This window comes from Haliaeetus leucocephalus, unplaced genomic scaffold, assembly GCF_000737465.1.
Source record: "Haliaeetus leucocephalus isolate CR32 unplaced genomic scaffold, Haliaeetus_leucocephalus-4.0 Scaffold92, whole genome shotgun sequence".
Taxonomy (NCBI): Eukaryota; Metazoa; Chordata; class Aves; order Accipitriformes; family Accipitridae; genus Haliaeetus; species Haliaeetus leucocephalus.
This window is the reverse complement of record NW_010972528.1, coordinates 11,794,891-11,818,101: the sequence shown is the minus strand read 5'-3', so window position 1 is coordinate 11,818,101 and position 23,211 is coordinate 11,794,891. Positions and strand designations below refer to the sequence as shown.

Below are 23,211 nucleotides of genomic sequence, written 5' to 3'. Positions count from 1 at the left end.
TGCTGATACGGCTTTTGCACATGTTGCAAGAGCAAAATAATAGGAAATCCATAATGATTTTGGAAAAGAGTTTTGCCTTATCATATTCATGAAGGACATCAGATTTTTTAAAAATATGATTAACTACTTAGTTTAACAAAAAAATCCTGTGAATGTTTGTGTGAAAGGACCATCCAGAAGGTTGTCCTGCTCCTTCAGGTAGCTGCACCCGGGAAGCATTATCCTTAAATAAAAAAAGTACAGGCTATTTCCAGCTCAATACAGACCTGCACATGAGAAAGACTGCTTTGGCAGTCTTGCCATAACAGGAGGGCATCACTCTAAGTCACGCTATGCCATGGACGTCTCCTCCCTGCAGCAATTTGGGTTTCAGTAACAGCCCTGCTGCCGATGCCCCTTACTGCCCGTCAGCCGGGCTGCCGAGGACAAGCAATACCCTTTCCTATAGGCAGAAACCCAAAGCACAGAGAGATTCAGGGCTTTGACAGTGCCAAGTGCAAGCATTTAAAAACACACACCGTAGACTATCTGTCTATGCATTTAGACTGCACTTTATCACCGCCATCCCAGACGACTGCCGCCACCTTATCTCTGCGGTTACGCCTCACCAGGACTTGTCTCTCTTTTCCCTGGGTCCATCGCAGCATGGCCTGATCACACTGCTCCCCACGGGGCTGCCGCCACTTATCTCCCCATTTCCCCACCCTTCCCAGCCTGCCAGCAGGTCTGCCCATCACACCGAAGCAGCTGAGCAGGTACCGAAAGCGAGGCACACAGTCAGCTCTCACCCCCTCACCAGCATGAAGGCCACAGCGGCGCTTGGGGGTCACTCCATCAGCCCCATGCAGCACAGGTCTGCAGAGACACCACGCTGTAATGTTGCACGTCAGCTTTGAGATTTTTCTGGATTTCTCATCTGTTATCAGTTTGGGGGATGCCACGCTGTGTTTGGATTTTATCCTTTCTCCACGTGCTGACACAATGAAAAGGTGACACAAAGCGTGGGAGTGGAAGCTCCAGCCAAGAGCTTGCTGAAGGATGGGTATTTGCATCTGCTGTTTGCTGCCAAAAATAGCAGCAAACCTGAGCTAAGGTGAAAGAGAGCACTGAGCAGAAGGAGGCTGCGTGAGAGGAGCCAGAGGATTCATTTATGGGTTATTCTGTCTTTGGGAGATTCCTGTTTGTTCAGTGCTGGGCTTGCCAGAAAGGAATATTGTCCCATCCCAAAGAGGCAATTAAAACCTACAAATCTATTGTGGTGAAAAGTGGTACGTCCAAAGTTCAGCATGCTCCCCAAAACACCACCAGCTCCTCCCACAATTGCAGTATTTTCAGGTACATTGATCTATGAAAACCAGAGATACAGAGGTATCTATGCTGGTAGGTAGCGGAACATTTTTAAGGGTCCTTTATAACTTAAGACCCTCTTCCATATGCATCACTGTTACAACTGCAGCACACAGCAGTCCCAAAGACTGTCAAGACAGTTTTTAAACTCCTAAGGCAGGTATTTCTTTTTCAGCTTAAATTCAAGATTTGTTACAGTTCTTGAACAGGGCACAAGCAGTCTTCCAGCAAAGCTTGTTTGTTCTAAATATGTTGCAACGCTTCAGCCAGCAGGAGAAACTATGACCAAAATGCCCCATAAATTTTATCAAGTATTATGTACGCTTTAGCAATACATTAACTCCTCATATATCTTCTTGAAAGATTTCACCACTCCACTCCAGCCGTGTAGCTTCCCAGTAGGGAAGACCCAGAACAAATCTGTTAGTGCCATGAATAATATTGTGCGACTCATCTGCATCAAAACCCATTCCTTCAGCACAAGCTGCCGTGATTAATGCTGTAGCATTGCTTAGGGCTCCCTGTGCTAGTTCAGCTAAGGGATAACAATATTTAATTTTACTGTTATTCTAGTATGATCTAGTTTTGATAAAATCTACATCCCTCATCTGATTTTTTTTTTTTTTTTTTAAATGCATAGAAAGTGCTTCTGGTCCTGGTGGCTGTCCATGCCAGCTGCACCAGGAGGTCGCAGGTGGGAAATGCCTCAGTCTTTCTCAGGGCCTCCCTCCATGGCTGACATCTCAACACTGCCAAGATTTTCCTGAGCTCTACCCTTGATCTCCTCCATCATCATTTAAGCCATTTGTTTCTGGCTTAACCTTATCTGTGCATCATGGACATTAAAAAATGCAGCCCATGCACACACACACAAAATGTGTTCCTTACAAACATCATCTGCAGATTTGCAGACTTATCTTCTCTTGTTCAGCTCCTCTCCAGAGTAAACCTCCATCCCTCACATCCTATTTTACAGTCTCTAGACTGGGAGCTGCTGAGCACAACCTGGCCACCGGCTCCGGAGGGGAAGGAGGGAAGAGCGTGGGTGAGCAGAGCTGGCTGTTCCCTTTCCCTTGCAAATCTCCCTGCTCCCACCCATCTTACACCTTCCCATTTCTCCGTCCATGAGCTCCAGTGCCAAAGGGACATCCCTGCTCCAGGGCCCGTCTTTGCAGGGGAGAGAGGGAGGAGATTTGCACAGCTGTCCTCCCTGCCAAAAGGAGCATTTAAAATAGACTTCGAGTCAACCTGTAATCAGTTTCCTTGCACATGCAGCTCCTTCCCGAATACAAACCCGCCCCTGCCTGGCATTTTGCCACTTTTTAAGTAAGACCCCTTGAGATGGCCCCAGCCTTCGTGCAGCGCTGCACCCATCTGTGGAGGATGGTGTCCCATGTAGCGGGAGGGTCCCCCGTGTCACTGGTATGGAGGCACCTCATGGCTGGTGGTCCAAAAAGTGTCCTCTGTGGGAGAGCGCTGAAGAGCAGATTGAGCACTGGTCGCAGAGCCAGACCAGCCAGCCACAGAAGTCACTTGCTGAGCCCTTTAACAATACACTAGCAAATCTTTTTTCTTTTTATGTGGCTTTCAGGGATGATATAAAATTTAATAACATTGCTTTAAAGGCATTATCAAAATTTTGGTGCTATTCAGTGTATTTCCTAAAATGGCAGCTGTGGCTCTCAGCTTTCATCTAAAAAGAAGATGACTCTGGCCTGCCCATACCCATGGAAGGGCTCTTACACAGGGGAACACGGCCAGCGGCAAAGCTTACAAATTAAAACAAAAAGTTGAAAAAAAGGTTTTTTCAACATCATGCCTTTTAAAACCAATTTTGCAACTTGTGGGGGGCCTGCATCAGTATCTTTAATCTGTACCGATATTTCCTTACTGCTAGGCTCAGATAGCCTTACTCGAAGCCGCCGCACCGCAGATTGAGCTGCCTGGGGGCACTTCGTAACATGGTTCAGTTGTAATATTGAAAAGCCAGCTTTTATACCTGACACAGCCCTCATACACAGCAGTGCCCTTTCACAAACTGGCATGCCAGCAAACAGAAAAGGCACAGCACACGTCCCACCACCCCATCCCAAGAATGTATCTTTATTTCATTACATATTGTTGTATTTAGTCAGATTCTCTGGTTTGCCACTGCAGTGCTATACTAACGCTTTAATAGTCAGGGAATGGCTTCACCTGTGGCGAGACCCTCATACCACAAGCAGCCCATTGCTCCAAGAAGCCCAAAACCATCTGGGCAATCCTGCAGGGGTTTGGCAGCAGCAGGGCTGTCCCCGCAACCTCCAACCCTCCCGCTCTTGCTGGGAAGCAGCCACCAGCTTATCAGTTGCTGGATTTGTCTATTTTCCACCTTAATTTCATTTCAAACCACAGATCAGAGTATCTGCTTCAACACGTGTGCTGCAAACACACAGCTATGTACAAGCACAACCAGGGCAGACTGGCTGGATGAGCTGCGCTTCCAGGAGCTGCTTTAAGAAACGTGAGGACAGAATTGAAGCCAAACGCAGCAAAATTTGGCATAACTGGATGTGTTTAGGGAGCTTGTTATACATTGTGAGCCAAAAAGCATTTATAAAGCAGTGGAGAGGAAGAGAGCTTAGATTTGATGACACGCAGGTTCAAAGGCTGCAGGGAAGCTCGTTTAGGTGACAATACCTCATTAACGACCAGTATCCAATATTCTATTTTCATGTCTACACTGGTAAGAAATGCTATTCAACAACATAGGCTGAAACTCGACTCTGTCAGGGAGGATTTTAATACTAATTCATAAAAGAAGAAAGCCCTCAGCAGAGTCCTATGACAGCCAGGTCTTCACATCCTTTTGGGAAAAGAGTGCTATTTGGGTATTGCTCAACAAGTCCCAAGCCTGACAAAAACCTCTCCTTCCAGATCCTGAGCAGCTACAAGGCACCTCTTGCAAAGCAGTTCCTGCTGGCCTGGGAGGACAGCCATGCCCTGGCCCCATGCAAACAAAGAGCATCTGTGATATCCAGCACTCCTTTCTACACCCAGCACTCCCTCGGCTCACAGGCTAATCAAACAAAATTAGTAGCACAAAGTCCACATTGTCCGATATTTCAGTCACCCCACAATATCCCTTTAAAAATCTGTGGGTGATGACTAAGCTGCACAGGTATTGCAAATATAAAACATTAATTAATTTCTAATATTTGAGACTTTGAGATGACTTTTCAAGCACAATCTTAAACCTGCCCTGCTGGCAAGAGCAACCCTTGTCCCTACATTATAGATAATGCTACAGTGTGGGGGTTTTTTTTTACTTCCCAGCCCCCCTGAAGATGGGCCTTGCCTTGTTTAGATTCCCCTCAGGAGATTAAAATCTTCATTACAAAGACACTTCTAACTCCTTCTGATAAAATACTTGGGCATGGTGGGTGACAGCAGACAGTTGTGCAAGCTGTCTGCGTTTGTGCCGCAAAACTGCTAGCTGCAAATGCAGATGCTCGCCCGAGTCTTACTGGGCTTCAGCAGAGCTGAGCACGTGCTTACCGTCCTTGATTGCTGATAAATGGCAATGCCTTCCCCAGGGTGTAATCAGATAAAATACAATCGTGCAAAATCTGGAAGAGAGGGTTTGATGGGGGGTCTTATTTGGTTGGGTGGGGGCTGTGTGTTTGTTTTGGTTGGTTTTGTGGGGTTTTTTAATTAAAAAAAAAAGTGCATTTCTCACTTTCTTTTACCTCACTGCAAACCTTTTGTCCTTTCCAGGTAATATCATTGGTTCTGGGATCTTTATTTCGCCAAAAGGAGTTTTGGAGCACACCGGCTCAGTGGGACTCGCTCTCATTATTTGGGTGCTTGGCGGCGGGGTGGCTGCCCTTGGCTCGCTATGTTACGCTGAACTGGGAGTCACTATCCCCAAATCGGGAGGGGATTATTCCTACGTCACAGAGGTTTTTGGTGGGTTAGCTGGGTAAGTACCCTATCTCTATAAAGTAATTTGAAAACACATTTGTATTAAGTATTTTGTGTGGAAAATACACCTGACTTGGAAGAGACAGGGAACATTTGTCAATAAAACGCTTTTGCAAAATGATTCTTTCTGTTCTCATTAGAAATACCAAATCGCCCCTACGCAGAGCTCCTGGTGCTGCCTTCCGAGAGAAGGCGATGGATGCTTTCACTTCCCTCTCTGACTCAATAAAGTCCATGACAGGAAAGAACGATGCTGTAAATGATGCTGTGGCCAAGTGACATTCCTGTGTGCCGGTCATGAATGATCAGTACCTTGTACTGAGGAGCTTCATGCATCAGGGAAGCCAGGCTGGAGCTACTTACCATAAATCAAAGCTGCTTGCAGCACTACTTCACTTACTGCAATTGTACAAAACAAGTGTTGTAAATACAAAGAGGGGGGGAAACGGTAACTCAGGACATGATTTCTCTTTGAAAATACCTCTAATAGAGTAGCATCGCTAAGGGAGGAAGGGACGAGTGAGAAAAGGTCATAATTTATATTTGACTGTATATTTTTTTATGCATTCAAAAGAAAAAATAAACAGTCAACCTGTACTCACAACTCACTAGAGAAGCATTGAAACTTTCTGGCCAGCTCACTCATTTACAAGTGAAGAGGCCATGCCACATGTTGTTGTTTTATTTGTGAAAAATAAGCACCATAACTGCAAACTAGCAAAAGAAGGAGGGAAAAAAAAAGAAAATAATATTCCTTCTCATTGGAGATGGAAAACAAGTTCATAACAGTTGAGCTGGCTGCTGAGCTAGACTAAATCTGCACAGGCAGGCAGTCACCCCATCCCATGGGCTGTCCCCTTGCTCATGCCTGCCTTGGCTCAGTGCCACCCAGGCACAGCCAGCATCTGAAAAAACATGAGGTGACAAGGTAGTTTTCTTATGCTTGTCAGGCTTAAGCCGTTGCCTTACACTAGTTCTCATGAAAGTCCGTGTTTCTTCAGTCGGAGGAAACGCTCCTCTGAATGCTGTCCTACTTTGCATAGAAAATTACACTGGCGTCGCAGCATGGATTGAAGTAACAACAACATTGGCTTGGTTAACCAAAATCTCAACTCATCTTCACTGAGGTTTGTTCTCTCACCGGGGGCAGGAGCTGCACAGCAAAGCCCCCACTCCCCCGGGACGCTGCAGCAGGCAGTCAGCAGCTTCCCCCATCCCCTGCTCCCAGGAACAGAGTCTGCAAGCAAGGACCATGAAAATGAAACAGCATAAAATTGAACAAGCTCTCACAAGTGCTATCCCATTAATATTGCTGTGAAGGAGGCCAGAAACCATCAGAGTTTCATAAAACCAAAAGAATTACGCTTTCTAGGGGAGAAAAAGAAAGTCATTAGAAATCAAGTACAACTAAACCTGGCTTTAGTTGTTCTTCAGCTCATTCTGTGCTGTGTTCAGAGAATTTGCGTGGTACAAGAAAGCACCAGGCTCTGCAATTGCTGTAACAAACCACATACCTGTTAATTAATCACTACCCAGCGTTTACCTGGGGACAGAGCAACACTCTCACCTCCCAAAGCAGGGAGCTCTCTGTCATGGCAGCAGCTCGCTTGGCGTCCAGGCTTGCGATGCACAAGAATTATCAAAAAAGCACAACCTTGTCACCTGAAGGGAAGCAGTGCTCCTGTTCTTGCTTTGCAAAGAGACTTTACCTTTTCTCCCAAGAAAATAAACTGTCGTAAGTATGACAAAGGGTTGCCTTAGGCAAGAAGCTTCCAGGTAGGTTTTGGTGTAAAAAGGGGGGGGCTCAGTCATATATTCCAGTAAAGCTGGGCTAGGATTGCGCCCTTGCTGCACTTTGCTGAGCCACCACCTAACGCCTGCAGCTTTTGAGAACTCTCACAAGCACCTTCAGTTTTCCACTTCAGAAGCACCCGTTCCCCTGCTGGCATGCAGACGTGGGGCTCCAAGCTGAACGGGGCCCTTCGGGAGCCTGCACTGTGCCTCCCCCAAGGAAAAAACACAGCTTCTCCAAAAGTTCTGTTTCCTCTTCCAATTTTATCCTTCTACAGCAGAGAGCATCAAATTCAGCACACAAGGCTTTAGTGCATCTGCCAAAGGATTCTCCAATGGCAAATCTGCATTATTTGGTCTATTCACACAAAAAAGTTAAGCATAGGAGCATGTGCTGTACCCACCCAGACCACGACATTTCCTCTTTAACTTCTGTTGTGTTGTCCCTGCCCCCCAAAATCCTCCCCGTTTATTATGTTTTTCTGCACAGGAATAAGGAACAAAGAAGTACTATTTGATCATAACAGCCACTGGAGTACTACATGCCCCAGCTTCTGTGCCTGGCAGTATTGATAGTTGGTTGTGTAAATAAAAAAAAATCATAACACTGCTAGGTGTGATGTAAGAAGGTGAATGGAATAAAAGAGAGATTGGCAGGACAGGGCCATCTCCTGAGCTGGCAGAAGCTCTGGCTGCAAAGCAGCAGCCCTGCTTAGAGTCTGAGTACAGCTAAAGGACAGTGCATGAAATGCTGCTGAAAGCACTGGCGATGGCAAAACTGAGCTGGAGATTACCCTGCAGAAGGGACACTCCCCAGCAGCTCTGGCAAGGGCAGAGGGAAGAGGCAAGGGAGGGCTCCCATTGCACTGGGCTCTGGTCTGGTACCACAGAGCAGACTTCCCGCTTTCATCTTCATTGAGAAATCATCTTGGTTTTAAATAGCATTTGTCTATGAGCACACTAACTGCAGGGAACGCGTCACATCCCACGCTGCTGGAGCCGTCTGAGCACAGCTCATCTTACATCCATATGGGCTTGCATGTCTGTACAGGTCATAAAAAGAACATTACCCAAAATAGTAAACAATAGACATAAGATGTATTCTTGCAGAAGACAATGAATAAATTCAACTTCATGAAAAATCACTAGTGCATTTCTGATAAATGCAACTTCTTCCGAATGCTCAGCAATAACATGACAACTAACATAGCTGCTTCACCAGCAATGACTGATGACTGGACATATGACCTTACTAAAAATCAATAGTATTGAAATCAGCAGAGATGTCCAAGCCAGAACTTTGCTAAATGGCACTCCAAACTGCAAGTAAAACATGCTTCAAATATACTTCTGTATTTCCTTTTTGTTGTTATTACAAAAATCTAAAGTTTCCAAAAGCAGTAATTCTTTCAGCAACGTAGGATAGTACTAATAATATTCAAACTAGCTCCAACTTTCTTAAACCAGTTCAGCTTTTGCCATGATAAGGTGATCTGTACTACAGCATCTATTTCAAGCTGGGTTTTTTTGTTAATGACGCACAAGTAGGGTACACTCTAATTTTCTATTTTCACAGGCTGCTTTGACTCCATGATCTTTTATATCAAACATGAGATCCTCTTGGGAGTACAGGCACATCTCAAATACATGTTTGAGAACAAATTTCACCAAGTCCACTAGACTATTAGAGTCCCAGACCAAACAACACTGTTCATTTCTTTCCACAGGTAAGGAAATTAATATGCAGAGATATCTGCAAAAAATTCAGTTTTGGTTCAGGGATGACTGGCACTTCCACATGAATGCCACACCTTCCCAAAAACAGTATGTCCCACCACAGATTGTCACTTATTCCAGTGTGTTTCTAAAATGTGAGGGGGAAAAAAAAAATCTAATTAGAGACATTGTCTAATGCACAGGCACATTGATGGGAGGATAGCCATTATCTTCAGTGGACTTTGGATCAGGGTCAACAACAAAAAACACAGCAGAGGCCAGCTAGCACCTATTGACACTCGTTACGCGCAACCACGGTTTGCTCAGAATACAGGCACAGAGGTTATTTTACCATCCCTCTCACCATCAGTACATGCAGGAGCTCAGATTTCCCACGCAAACTCCAATGCTCAGGAAAGGAAAAAAAAGTAAAAAAAATCACAAGAGCAGCTACATCTTTCTTTTTCTCTACACTCAGCTGTCTTGAGCCTGTTTCTAAAGGCCGGATCACTTCTTAGCAACGAGAGAAGATTTAACTTCATAGGTTCTTGTAGTGCTGTAAATTACTGAGTAACTGTGAAAGCCTATCAGATCGGGCTCAGTTCCTGACACCCTCAGTGCCCCAGCTCAGCCCTCTGGGCAGTAATTCCCCCACTTTTCCATTTGAAGAGCCAGGCAAAGTAAGTACAGGTGTGCCACGATGACATCCTCCTGCTTCGAGTTGGACTTGAGGCTCCCAGCGCTGGTTACGCTCCCTCTGCACGGCTGCCCAGGGCAGAAAGCACACCCCAGCCCTTCGGTTTGCACCTCGATTTGTCAAATTGCATGCACTGCGATAGCAAGGACATCTGAAACTCAGTTATGCCTGCAGGAAATTTCAGCCCTGTGTCACTTAAATTAATTACAGCTGATCTGGAACAGTTGCTCTTTGCTAAGGAAATTGTACTCTTAGCTCTTCCTACACAACAGATGATAAAAGGTGGTGCTTTAAAAGCAAAGACTTCCTAGAAGACTCAGATTGTTGGGTAATCATATTGGGATTAATTCCTGCCTGCCAGCCACAGCAATCGCCACCTCCCCATGAGCAATTTAACTCAAGAACAGCCACCCACAGCCGGCTGGGCCTCCGGCTCCTGATCCTGGCCCCGGCAGCACTACGAGAGCAAGGCAAGTGCTCAGCGGTGCAGCCCCGGCCCCAACAGCTGGATGTTCAGGGACGTGAACGTGATCCGACTGACCAGCGCGGATATCTTTTTCTCAGAACCAGGCTTTGGTTAAAACTTACCTGAAAAAACAAGATAAAAGTGGGCCTGTATCTTAGGCAAGCTTCCTTCTGATTTTAATGCCGTCTCTCGTTTGAGCTTCCCATTTGACAGTGCAACTTTGTCACCCTCTGCTAAAATTCTGCATTTACTGTAATTGGTGTTATCAGTCCTGCATGTATTTCAGTTCAGCGGGAAGCAAACTGACTGTCAGAAATCTACTGAATTATTCACATTACCATTAAACCGTATTCTACCCAATACCAACTGTAACACACTCCATATTACAACATAGAAGCAAGGGCCAATTTTGCCTGAAATACTGTTTTCAGAGTCATTCTCCCAACTGAACGTTTTTAGCCAAACACAGCTCTTGGCCTATGTAAATTGTATGGGCTAAGATAAATGCGATAGGGAAGAGCTGGTGGCCTCTGCCCACCAAACCCCATGGCCCCACTGGTGGGGCTCTGCCTGAGCCCTGCCAGCAGCCCTGCCGGGCACATGCAGCTGGGGCTCCTGCAGGGGCATTGAGGGCTGAACTTGACCTCACTCAGCACTGCCAGCATCCCAACCCTATCAGCAAATTATTATTGCAGTCTTTAAGTCATATTTAGTCTTCAGTGGGGACCAGCTGCATTAACTCACCCAGCAAGCATGGTCTGCAGAGCTACCCCAAACTGAGTACACCAACCACAGCACCAAATAGCACAAAGCAATTATTGGAGGAAACTGCTCTGGAACCATGATGAAAAACATTAGAAATGGGGGGGCGGGGGAGGGGGGAAGAGTCACACAACAAAATAAAGAGAAAGAAAAAAAACCCTGAGTTTTAAAAACAATAGTGCCATTTGGGAAGGTAGCCAGCTCTTGCACCATGCCAGTTTATCAAATTAATTCTCTGGTAGTTCACAAGAAAAAGGAAGCATCAGATTGCCCCATACTTCTCAGAAACAACAAGGCAAAGTAAAAGATGGGACTGAGAGACACTCACCGCCTTGGCCCAAGGAGCACCCAGCAAGCAGCACTCCCTCCCTCCAGGTTAACAGCACCCAGAGGGACTCCCCCAGCTGTGCCAGATTTAAGGGGCTGACAGCAGGCAGCATGCTGGAAGGGAGCAGCCTTTAAAAGACCAACCCACGTAATCTAGAAATTACACTGTCTTATTTGAAAATATAATTTCTGATCCTCATTTGTGCTGGGCATCCCTGCACACTGCATTTGCGCATGCATATCAATGAATTAATGTGTATGTACCTGTGTGTTTATGTACATACATGGCAAGAACGATTTCACTTTCTTGCAATGACTACTTCTCACTACAGAAATAATAATACTTCAAATATTTTAAAGCACTAACCGTATCCACTGCTGCTTTTATAAGATAAGTATTTTTTTTCTTTTTCCCAGAGTGAAAAATCAAAATATCTCACACTTAATATTTGCAAGGGTACCTCATTCAGTGCAATCACCTTCAGCCACAGCTGGAGGCAGACAACCAGCCCGGCTGGACCCCAGCTGAGTGATTGCAGAATACTGCAGCACTACGCTGCCCTGGCCCACGTCGCAGAACCAACCTGAACGGTGACAAGAAACCCCCCAATGACTGTTGGGGAGCTGGTAGCAGCCCCAAGAGTGCAGCTGGCCCGCAGCTGGTGGGCCTGCCCAAACCCTTTAGAGATGCCTTCAACGTAGGGACTGCCATCTGCTGCAGTAACACGTCAGCCCAGGAGCAACGGAGATGCTTTTGCTTTGACATACAGAGCTAAGTCAAAGTGTGCCCGCTGGGCATAATCCTCACTCATCCATACATTGCTAAACTGTGCTTTGCTTAAAAATGCTTAATTTAAAATCCGGATTGTGCTGGGAACATGAGAAAAGGGATGAGGAGAGGCACAAGTAGGTGACCGTTAGGTGCGACCAGGATGAAGGTGCTCGGTCCTGATGCCTTGGGAGCCATCCCGAAGCACTGCACAGCTGAGCGTGCGTTACCTCCTCCAGCACACCCCCAGCGCTGCTTTCTTGTGCTTTTTCTTGTCTTTTCAGGTTTCTGCTGCTATGGAGCGCAGTGCTTATTATGTACCCGACCAGTCTGGCCGTCATTGCACTGACCTTCTCAAACTATGTCCTGCAGCCCGTCTTCCCTAACTGTATCCCCCCCTATAATGCCTCCAGGATCCTCTCCATGGTGTGTTTACGTGAGTATTTGCTTCTCGCGCACACACAAAGCTTGCCTCGGTTTTACATGGGACCACTCGAGGGGCCGCTCTGGCCAGGCTAGGGTCATGGCCACAACTCAAAAGGCAAGCGGAGAGGTCCCCGGACAGGCACTGTGACCGGTGCGGGATATTCAGTCCCTTCCCACTTGCCTGCAGCAAGCACAGTGGGCTGGAGCGGGACACAACGGTGCTCAAATCCCTGCGGGTCTCAGGGAAAGTGGTGGCAGGTGAGCTTGTGGGATGGGGCAGTGCTGCGCTCCCCGCAGAGCCATGGGCGCCCAGCTCCGGTGACCCACCAGCACGGGTCACCCACCAGCACGGGTTACCCACCGGCATGGGTTACCCACCAGCACGGGTTACCCACCGGCATGGGTTACCCACCACCAGCTGAGCCCTTCCTAGTCTTCTTTGACATTCACAACTGCGATCGTGTAGGAAGTGCAGCACACCACCAGCTCTGCATTAATTACTTACGGAGCCAGCAAAAGCAAACCAGAGCTGCGGGGTCTGAAGACGTTAACCATTTCCATGAGGAGGCGGCGATTCCTGCACGTTGAGCACTATTCAGGCACAGTTACTAGAGCTGGGGGGAGCCCTGACCGGCAGCGCCCAAAGCCGGGAAGGCTGCTGGCTGCCAGGGATGCCCCTGCGGCTGGGAGTCTCCTAGGGAAAGGCAACGCTCCTCCTCACCCTTGCTCCCAGCCACACTAGAGCTCCCCACAGGAATGTGTGCGTCAGTCTATGTTTTTCAATGCTTTGACTGTGTGTTCTTAAATAAACATAATTTCATTTCACTGAATTCGGTCTTTTGCTCTCCAGTCCTCCTGACCTGGGTGAACAGCTCCAGCGTTCGATGGGCAACGCGCATTCAGGATATATTTACAGCAGGAAAACTCTTAGCCCTGGCCCTTATCATTATTGTGGGCTTCATACAGATCTTTAAAGGTACTCTGTGAGACAGCTCTAACACGGGTATGGTACTGTTGATAGACTTGACTTTTCCCACTTACTGCACTGTTTCCTCCTTACAAACTGACTACGAAGGGGTGCTGGGTTTAGCAGAGCTGCAGGGCTGTATACTTACACAGCTGTGGAAAGGATGGCACAACAGAGAAATCAGCTGTATCTCCTTAAACAAGTCCCTTTCCGGCCCGCCTTGTCGGTTTTGAAAGAATGAAGGAGGGCAGCTGAGGTTGTTTTGGAGTAGTTACTGAAATTTTTTAATCTGTTCTATGTTCCTTAAATTTGGAGTGCTCTGGGTATAAAATGAATAAGCGATGCCTTGCAGGAAGACACCTGCTTCATTTTGGGCACTAGTCCAATTTCCTACAAAAAGTCACTTATAAGATTAAAAATAGGCAAAAAAACCTCTCGCTGATTCACCAACTTAATGGAAAGCAGAAAACACAAAAGGCTCACAATGTTTTTATCGTGTATATGATGAGTCATATAAAGGAAGATGAAATATGACATTTACAGAGAGCAGAAAACTTGTTTTCTCAGTGGTAATTGTCCCACAATCCTGATAAATCTTCTAGCCCCACAGACATTTTATTTTTTGGTATTTCTACTAAACACCACCAAACTCTTGTGAAAGAAAACCACATTAAGAACAGGTAGGAATTTACCCCGCCAAGGAGCCATCCTCAGACAGTGCAGGTTGGCAAAGGGTCCCATGAGTCACGGCGGTGACAGCGATGCCATGGCACAGATGGCAGTGAGGGATGCCCGTGCATACAGCCCGAGCTGCCTCCCCAGGACGCCATCCCACAGAAAGCACTGCAAGTGCAATGCCAGCCCATGGTGGTGTGAAGAGCGTGAAGTCCCAAATCCAATAAGGAATAAAGAGCAAAAAGAAAGAATAAAAAGCAAAAGTTTACCTATTTTACAGTGTTTCTGGTAGGTAGGGGTGGCTTAAACTCTTGCTTGCACTCTCTGTGCAGGAAACTACGAAGAGCTGACACCAAGCAACGCATTCAATTTTTGGATGACTCCATCCGTGGGGCATTTAGCATTAGCTTTTCTTCAAGGGTCATTTGCATTCAGTGGCTGGAACTTCTTGAACTATGTAACAGAAGAACTGGTTGATCCCCGCAGGCAAGTATCCATTTCCATGCCATCCACATTTTCTTGAAGTGCTGAAACATTGGAGCCATCTGGTAATATTATTCATTTAATAAGCTGCAGCGATGTCCTTCCATGTCTATGGGACCGGTCTGTCTAAAGGAGAGAGAGATTTTTTGTTTAGAACAGATAGCAGGCATGTGAAAGAAACACTGAAATTAAAAATGTATTGCATGAGGCATTGACTGAATCAAACCAGCCTACGGACAAAGCAGTATCTTTATGGCACTCTTCAATCATACAGTGCTTCTATAGCAGAAAATTAACCATTGATGAGATGCCACACAAGTACCTATAGGGAGAATCACTTCTGTTAGAAAAATGTTGAATTATGCTGGAAGTCGCTTTGCTTTTTCACCCAAAGGCGTTCTTCCACAGACACCTGAAAGAGAAGATTAGACAGTCATTGCGCAGTGAAGGCAGCACTCCCTGCCCAAGCTCGGCTGCAGGGGTGACCGACGTCGGGTTGCTGCTGGTCCTGGGTACGGGAGGGGGCTTGGAAATGATTTATCATGAGCAGGCTAGGAAAGCTGGAGGGAAAGTGAATTTCAGTTTAGTAAAGCAAAGCTCAAATGTTTCAACATTTCTAAGCTGATGAAGTGGAATGACAAATGCCAAGAGCAGCTCTTGGAGCGTTCGTTATTTCTGGGGATCCAACACACACAGCAATGAAACAAGGAGAAATTTAAACTATTACACAGCCTGGATGGAAATGAATTAAAGCTGCAGCCTCACAAGCAGCTCTGCACATGCCTTCACACTAGTGAGTGGCAAAGTGCATGTCCAGGGAACTTGGCAGGAATAAAGAAAGTGTGGTAATACGTTCCCCCAACAAAACACCAACATTTTAATGGACCACCACAATTTCAAAGCTGAATAATGAAAAGTTATGACTTAAATAAAGCAAATATGGCCTTAGTTGAGAAATAAAGAGATAAAGGAGTGAATGGCCTTTTTTTAATTATTTTTGCAGCCTCTGAGGGGAAACTAAAATATAAAAAAAAATTGGATAACCAAAAACACTTCCCATTTTCACTAAATCTGTTCAAAATCACAAAGGTTAAATACATTTTTTAAAAACTATTTTCCAAATCTGACACGCAGAGAAAAATGCATTACTGCGTTAGATACCAAACAGTTCAGGTGTCCACCTCGAAGGAGGTCTCTGGATTGGAGGTCAAGTATATCTGTACTACTGTAAATTGCCATGGTGTCGTACGACCAGACCAGGTTTATGGCATGGGATGGGCCAAGGCAGCCACCTGAACAACAGGATCCCATTCATTTTCAGAGCAGGTGAAAGTAAAGCAAAACAAGTCATTTTATTCCATCACTGGTGCCTGTACATAGGGCTTTTGAGAAATGGCTATTTTCATTTTTCGGCAACACACTGCCTCAATCCCAATCAACAGCCCAAAGGGAGCGCATGGTATTTTTGCCCCAGGGAGCTCCCCTGCAGATGTGGCATCTCGTAGCACTTTTAGCCTTCTCCAACCTGCAGTGGGTCAAAGAGCCGATGGAAGCGCTGCCCCCTCCAGAGAAACAGCCAATGAACCCACCCAGCTGGGTCACCTCCCCCGGGCCGTTCACAGTTGTCGTGGTCTCGCTATGCATGACTGTAATTTCTTATCTACCCTCCTAATTCTTTTATTAGGAACCTACCTCGTGCCATATTCATATCCATCCCATTGGTGACATTTGTGTATACGTTCACCAACATTGCATATTTCACTGCCATGTCACCCCAAGAGCTCTTGTCCTCCAACGCTGTGGCGGTAGTAAGTAAACCATTCCCTGGATGTCTAAAATACACTTTGATTTCAGTTCTGTGCTTTGCAGTGTATTTCAGTTTCTCTGCCTTCTGTTGCTTTAGACATTTGGTGAAAAGTTACTGGGCTATTTTTCCTGGGTTATGCCAGTCTCAGTGGCCCTATCTACATTTGGAGGAATAAATGGATACCTTTTTACCTCATCAAGGTTAGATGGAGTACAATTTTATGAACATTATCTAATTTGGGGAGGGGCTGTTTTAATTTCATTTGCTAAAGAAATGCTAGCTAGACATTTTGGATGTTGTAGAGCATGAGGTTGTTGTTGGGCATGTTGGATACATTTGGTTATGAATTGCTCTGTTTCGAATCAGCAAGTGTAATACTGAATTGCGGAATCTCTTGCAAAATAATCCTTATGAGCTACCGAAAGTCTCTGCAGATGTGGAATAACTCACAGTAAGAGCCAAACATGGCTTTAGCGTGGAACCAAAGTCATTTTACATCAGTAAGGTTCCAGTAGCTACGAGCTAAACTGTGCTTTGCTTAAAGAGGAGTTTTAGGGCCTGGTGCTGTTCCCAGTTACAGACATTTTCATTCCCGTGCTGGAAAAACTCCTTTCAGGCAAGATGCTTTGCACACACACTGCTGATACTGGGGCCAGAATCTGTAAAGTCTATTATATTGTAGTCTATAAAGTCTATTTATATTAATTGACCTCTCTGAACTTAATTAAAAAGTTATAAAATTTTTTTTGAGGAAATGACTCAAGTCTTAAGTACCTAGGGAAAGTTATTTATCTCAGCACTTTCATGAGTATAATGAGATGCAACAAATCTGAGTGCATATGTAACAGGTTATGCACTCGAAAGTGAAATCTTAAGGCACGTTAAACCTTATCCAAAACCCTTTTGACATTGGAAATACTATCTATGAGGGGTTTTATGCCTTGGCTATGTATTGCTAATCACCACACAACCTTCACGGTATTCATCCCACCCTGGGTGAGAAGGCAACCCTGGCCAGCAGACAGGGACTGGGCAGATTTCAATCCTCCTCCTCAGACGTAATTCGGCATCTCAAAGCAGGTCATTTCACAGATGACATTAGCTGTTAAAGGCCTCATATGCTGAAGGGTCTAATTTAAATAACTTACGCCTGGTTACGCAGGCAGTCTCTAGTTGTCTCCCAGTCGCAAGCCCAGCACCCATAGGTCGCAACTCCCTTCCACGGCAGGCGGTTGAGATTAGAGATGTTATATGGCTAGATATTGAAGAGGCTGTTGTACACCCAGTGGATTCAGCATCACTATTCTTATTTCCAGGTTATGTTTCTCTGGTGCCCGAGAAGGCCATTTGCCGAGTTTGCTTGCCATGATCCACGTCAAGCACTGCACGCCCATCCCTGCCCTGCTCGTCTGTGTAAGTTTTACCGTCCCTGCTCCGTCACCCTGTATCCTGCTTTTAGAAATACTGAATTACGGAGAGGAGAGCTGGCAAAATCCTTGAGAGGCCATTTTACCCCAGAGGAGGAGAAGCGAGTCGGCCTGGAGTGCTGCTGGTGGGTGCTGGCTGAGCAGCTCCAACAGCCCCAGAGAGGAGCAGCCTTCAGCCTCGGAAATAATCCCTCTTGCTCCCAACCACCCTTGACGCCCGGAGGGTTTCCCTCATACCTAACTTGAGCTGCAGTTTAAGCCCATTACCACTTGTCCTACCCACAGCAGAGACAGAGATTGGCTTTTGAAACAGAGATACTTCATTTAAGAAAAGACAAGCTCCAATTTTGCCTTCTTTGCACAAACATTTGGAAATCCCCATGGTCACTACTAATCCCACTTGGGCAGGGCTGGTTTAGATCCTGCCATCAATGCCAGAGACATGGCAGGTCACATGGAGAGGACAAAGTGCTCCTAAAGCTACTCTCAAAGAGCAAGACCTCTTGTGAGGGATGATCAGGCAGTGCTCTGAGGACCTGAGGTATTTCTTTTCTGTGGGCCAAAAAATGAAGTAGGGACAATGATTACAGCGGCCCTGAGTAACATATCTGCTGAATGGTACGTCAGGCGGACAAGAGGTCACCTACAAAGCTCAGAAACCAACAGGCCAAGAGTTGGGAGGGTTCGGGGCTGGTCAGGTTGCTGGTGTGCTCCCGCGGGAAGATTTCTCTCACTTTTTTTACAGCATAAATTTCCATGATACTAATGACTTACAGAAATTATTATTTGAAACAAAGAAAGAGCTTCACACACTTTTACCAACGGTGAAGCTAGAATATGTGATGGGGTTTACTGCAGCATAGAAGACATTAAAGAGGAAAATGACTCCCGGTGCTGCCGTCCCTGGCTGCACGGCCCGAGCGAGGGAATTCCTCAAAGGGCATTTGCTTGAAATCTTGGCCTGCATCAACTGCTGCCGACTGCAGATTTGCCACTGATATCAAAACAACGAGGGTTTGACCCCAGATGCACTAGGAAGGTGCACATTTCTGTGTCTCCCAGCTCTAACAGCAATTCTGGCACAATACACCCAGGCCAAATTTCACCAAATAAGCCTCCTGCACATTCTGCTTTTATGACAAAACACATGTCTAGCTGAGGCCTTACGGTATTCCTAGGGCTTAGTGACCCATCACAAACATCTCGTGTGTTGCCCCTGCAGGGTTTTGGGGTAAACTGCCCACAGTTTGCCCTGCTCCGGACAACAAGAGAGCACTGGCCCCATCATGGGCTCCCACCAGGCAGCTGCTCTCTGCTGGTGCCGATGAAGCAGAACTCCTTTGTCCTTAAAAATACATCGGCTGAAATAACACGCTGAGTTTCAGAGGCTGTTTTTCCATGAAACAGCCCCACCACGAGAGTGCTGCCTGAGCCAAGCTGGCCGATCCATCGAGCGTACACCAGCCCCCTACTCTGCTCAAACCATTCCCCTTGAATTCCAGTGCAAATCACAGAACGAACACTGCATATCAATTCATCATTTGAAGGCGTTTTAATGCAGCTCAGGGTATATCAAATGCTGCTAGGAAATATTAATTTCTTAACAAATAGAAATATAAAAATAATATCGTGTAGGCAGCTACAATCGCAAACTGGGTCAGACTTTAGGCAAACCTAATTAATACATCAGGTTCCTTTTTCTCTTCCAATGAATCACACCTCGCTCTTTGCATGGAGAAAGGTTTCTTTGTACATGGAGAAAGGCCTTTTTAACATCACCAGCGAGACCTGTATTTTTACTAATCCTTTCAAAAATCAAGGGGCCAAGCTAAATGTAAAATAAACAGACTGAGGGGTTTTTTGCAAGACCGTGGGGAGCGGCCGGCTCTCCCGCCTGCCGTGCGACTGCGGCCAGGCGATTGGGGGGAGCAGCACACCCCTCTGCAGCCTCGTACCACCTGGGGATCATGCCTATGCTGTGAGCAGATCTGACACATCAGTGTCACCTACGCACGAAACCTCATCGCTCCGAGCGGCGTCGCTGTGAAACCCATTAGTGGCAGGAGAGGGTCGTATGTGCGTACAACACCGCGCACCTGTCAGAGGAAAGCAGGGAACATGTTATATGACACCGATATAAAATGCTGGCCTATTTTAAATCCATTTTGTAGTGAGACTGCTCAAGGTGTTGAAATCCCCTTGCCAATCCCTGCTTTGAACAGGGGAATGGAGGGACCAAAGGGTTGTTTGATTGCGGTGGTGCTTAATGCCTGGTACCGGTGGTGCAGAAGCCCACCGTCCCGGGAGGACTTTGCTATTGGAACAGCTAATTAAGAAAAAGGGACATAAGCTAAAAGAGAACCTGGAGTAACACAGACCAAAATCCTGAGCGCTCTCTGGAGGGGTTTGGATATTTATTTTTCCTCAGGCCCTGGCCACCAGCAGACACCGTTCACAGGACCAGCAAGTGGTGCAGGCAAGGGCTCGGCTCAGCTCAGCTCAGCTCCTGGGGTACCGACAGGCAGGGGGGTGGGACCCGAGGAACAACCCCCTGGCCCCCGAGCCAGCTGTCCTGGCTTTACAGAGTTATGCAGAAATACAGTATAAACAAGCAAGTGTAGGCATAGAAATTTCCACCATCCATCTGCCAGTTTCCAAACACCAGTAATACTCAAAAGATTAATGATGTCGGTCATCTGCAGGGTGAGCTGTGTGCTGGCAGGGGGGGAAGGGCAAAGCTCTTATTTTTTTATAATATACAGGACACCCGCAACAACGTAGTGCACTGACGACAACATGTTAGTCCGCGGGAAATCCTTCTTCCATCAGAAGTCCTCACCATAGGGTTCGATAGCTTTTAAACCACACAACAGAAATGGGTTGAGTGGAGTGCTGGAGAGCTCTGCCCGTCCTCCCAGCCCTGCCTGCCTGGCCACGGGCAGCGGAGCCACCTCTGCCAGCACCCTGCGTATTTATAAACAGACCTGCTGGTCTCTGGCTTCAGCATGCCCCAAATAACCCTAAATCCCCATTCAGCCCCAGCCCCAGTGGCACAGCTCGGGGACAATGCACCAAACCACAGGAGGCAGCAGATGCCCAGCGGGGGCCATAAAGAAAAGGAGTTTAACTGCTTTAATGGGTTTTTCGCTCGTTTTTGTTGGTTTTAAGCTACCTTTTCTAGTAATGCCTCAAGTAAGGCTATGCTTCTCTCTTTGCAGTGTTTGGCCACTCTTATCATCATGCTTGTTGGAGACACATACACACTAATCAACTATGTGTCATTTATTAACTACCTCTGCTACGGAGTGACAATTATAGGCCTGATCGTGTTACGCTGGAAAAAACCCAAAATCTTCAGACCTATCAAGGTGACAATGTTAAAGCTAAATCTCTTGGTTGCAATAGTGATGCAAAGGGTGGGATGGGCACACCAAGCCCTCCATCCTCCCGTTTTGAAGAATGGTTTATTTTTTGATGTAGTGGTAATGTTTTAAGGTCCCAAACCACATCCCAACGTGCCATTAGTGTACAAACAGGATACACAGGCAGACCCCTTGTGAACTTGCTGAGATGGGCAGAGAGGACAACGGTGGTGGAGGGAAGGGGGCATGACCCATGGGGGGGCCTGAAGCCGCAGCGCTGCCTGCAGCCCCCCTGCAGCCCCTCACCACCAGTCAGCCACTGCTGGTTTTCTGCTCAGTTTTGCTCTGCTCTGCTCTCTCCTGGTAGGTAAACCTCCTCATCCCCATCACTTACCTGGTGTTTTGGGCATTTCTGCTGATCTTCAGCTTATACTCTGAGCCGGTCGTCTGTGGAGTTGGACTCATTATCATTTTAACTGGAGTGCCAGTGTTTTTCCTTGGAGTCTACTGGAGAAATAAACCAAAGTGTGTAAATAGGCTAATAGGTAAGCCAGCGCCGCGGTGCCTCGCTGCGCTCCTGGGGCCGCTGGTTGTGCTCGGGTCTGCAGGGATCTGCTTAACGTGCTCTGACGCATCGGCACTAAAACAGGCAGGGAACTGCCCGCGCGAGCCCCACCACCACTCTTGGTCACAGGCAGCCCAGGGGCACAAAGTGGCCAGACGGCGCTTGCCGTGGGCAACTGCTTTGCTCGCTCCTGGCCATGTTTGCCTCCTTTTGTGCCCCCGGGCAACTCCCCATGCACTCAGCTCGCTCACAGCAGCCCATCCCGGAGCAGGTATGCAGGAGCGTAAGTTTAAGCACATGAAGGCTAAATGAGCTATCACAAAAGGACTAATAAATGGCGGAGAGCTTTGCCTCCCGCTTGCCCTGCTTCCCTCCCACCGTGCCACCAGCACATCCTGCTGCACAAGCCCCGCGCAGCATGATGAATTATTTCGTTCTCAAAAGATAAGAAAGCCTTACATGATCACTCACGTAAAATTAAAACCGCACGTAAACCTCTTCTGTTTTGGTTGTGTTTGGCTTTTAATTGTTTTGCTCCGAGGCGAGGACTTTCAAACAAGCACACTGCAGCCCTTCGCTCTCACCGGAGGGTTTCCACCAGCTGCGGCAGGGCTCCGCTCCCCAAGACCAGCGGTCCCCACCGTTGCCGCAGGGCCAGCGCAGTGCCAGGAGGGCTGGCAGCCATCTCGGCCCGGCCCTGCCAGCCGGCCATGGGCAGCGCTGGGCAGCTCTGTGAGGGGCCGGGGAAGGGCTACGGAGAGGCAGCCCTCAAGCTGCCCCCTCTTAACCTGCCCCTGCTTTGCAAACGCTATTTTATCGCTGAGCTGGAGATGTTTTCACCTCCATCCAACCCCCTTTGGGGTTGGAGGGGGCAGTCGGCCAAGTGACAGAGTCGAGCGGCCCCGGCTTGGGAAGATGCACGTTCATTCACACGTTGTATCGCCCCGGCCTCGCGCTTTTGTTTAGAAGAGCTCGAGCATCCCCATTAACCACCCGCACGTTTGCTCTTCGCAGAGTCCATGACGTGCTGGGGACAGAAGCTGTGTTTTGTGGTCTACCCTCAGGGGGGAGGTGCCGAGGAGGAGGAGGCACCCTCGGCCCGCTCTTGGCGACCAGCGAGCGAGACGGCCGCGAGGAAATAACGACGCGGCCTCCGAGGCTGAAGTGGCTTCTTGTTTACATGCTGATTTTTGCAAAATGTTTTTCTGGAAAAAAAAAAAAAAAAAGAAATGTTTTTAGAGTTCCAATAGTGAAGCCCGTAAAATGAGCTACACCCTTTATGGCATCTGTAGCTTTTAGTCTTTCCCTAAAAAAAAGAAAAAAAGAGGGGAAAAAAAAAAAGTAATAAAATATAAAATAAGGCGCTGGTTGTTTTTTTCTGGCAGTGCACTTGCTCAGCAGGGGAAAGCAGCACAGCTACAGCTCTGGAATACTGATTTTAGCAACCACGAGGGTCCATCAGAGACATACAAATTTAGGCATTTCAAAAGTAGGGCAGCTCCCAATGCAAAATCAAAGTGGAAAAGATCAAGACAAAGCGAGGAGGCCTTGGGACACCCATGCCAGCAGGAAAAATTCCTGTTGCTGTCCCTGGGCAGGGTGAATCCCCACCTAACACATGAGGTGTCAAAGTTACAATCCAAAGGATCATCCCTCCACAT

General features: G+C 47.0%; 1 protein-coding gene across 1 annotated transcript; it reads left to right on the top strand.

Annotated features, from left to right (window-relative positions):
- The first annotated feature begins 1,347 nt into the window (after positions 1–1,347).
- On the top strand, positions 1,348–22,692 carry SLC7A10 (solute carrier family 7 (neutral amino acid transporter light chain, asc system), member 10). The gene is made up of 11 exons (XM_010585239.1): positions 1,348–1,384; positions 5,104–5,308; positions 12,123–12,274; positions 13,115–13,240; positions 14,239–14,392; positions 16,074–16,197; positions 16,293–16,396; positions 17,513–17,609; positions 20,842–20,991; positions 21,353–21,530; positions 22,565–22,692. The coding sequence occupies exons 1-11, from the start codon at positions 1,348–1,350 to the stop codon at positions 22,690–22,692; spliced, it is 1,455 nt and encodes a 484-aa protein (XP_010583541.1).
- Positions 22,693–23,211: the final 519 nt, after the last annotated feature.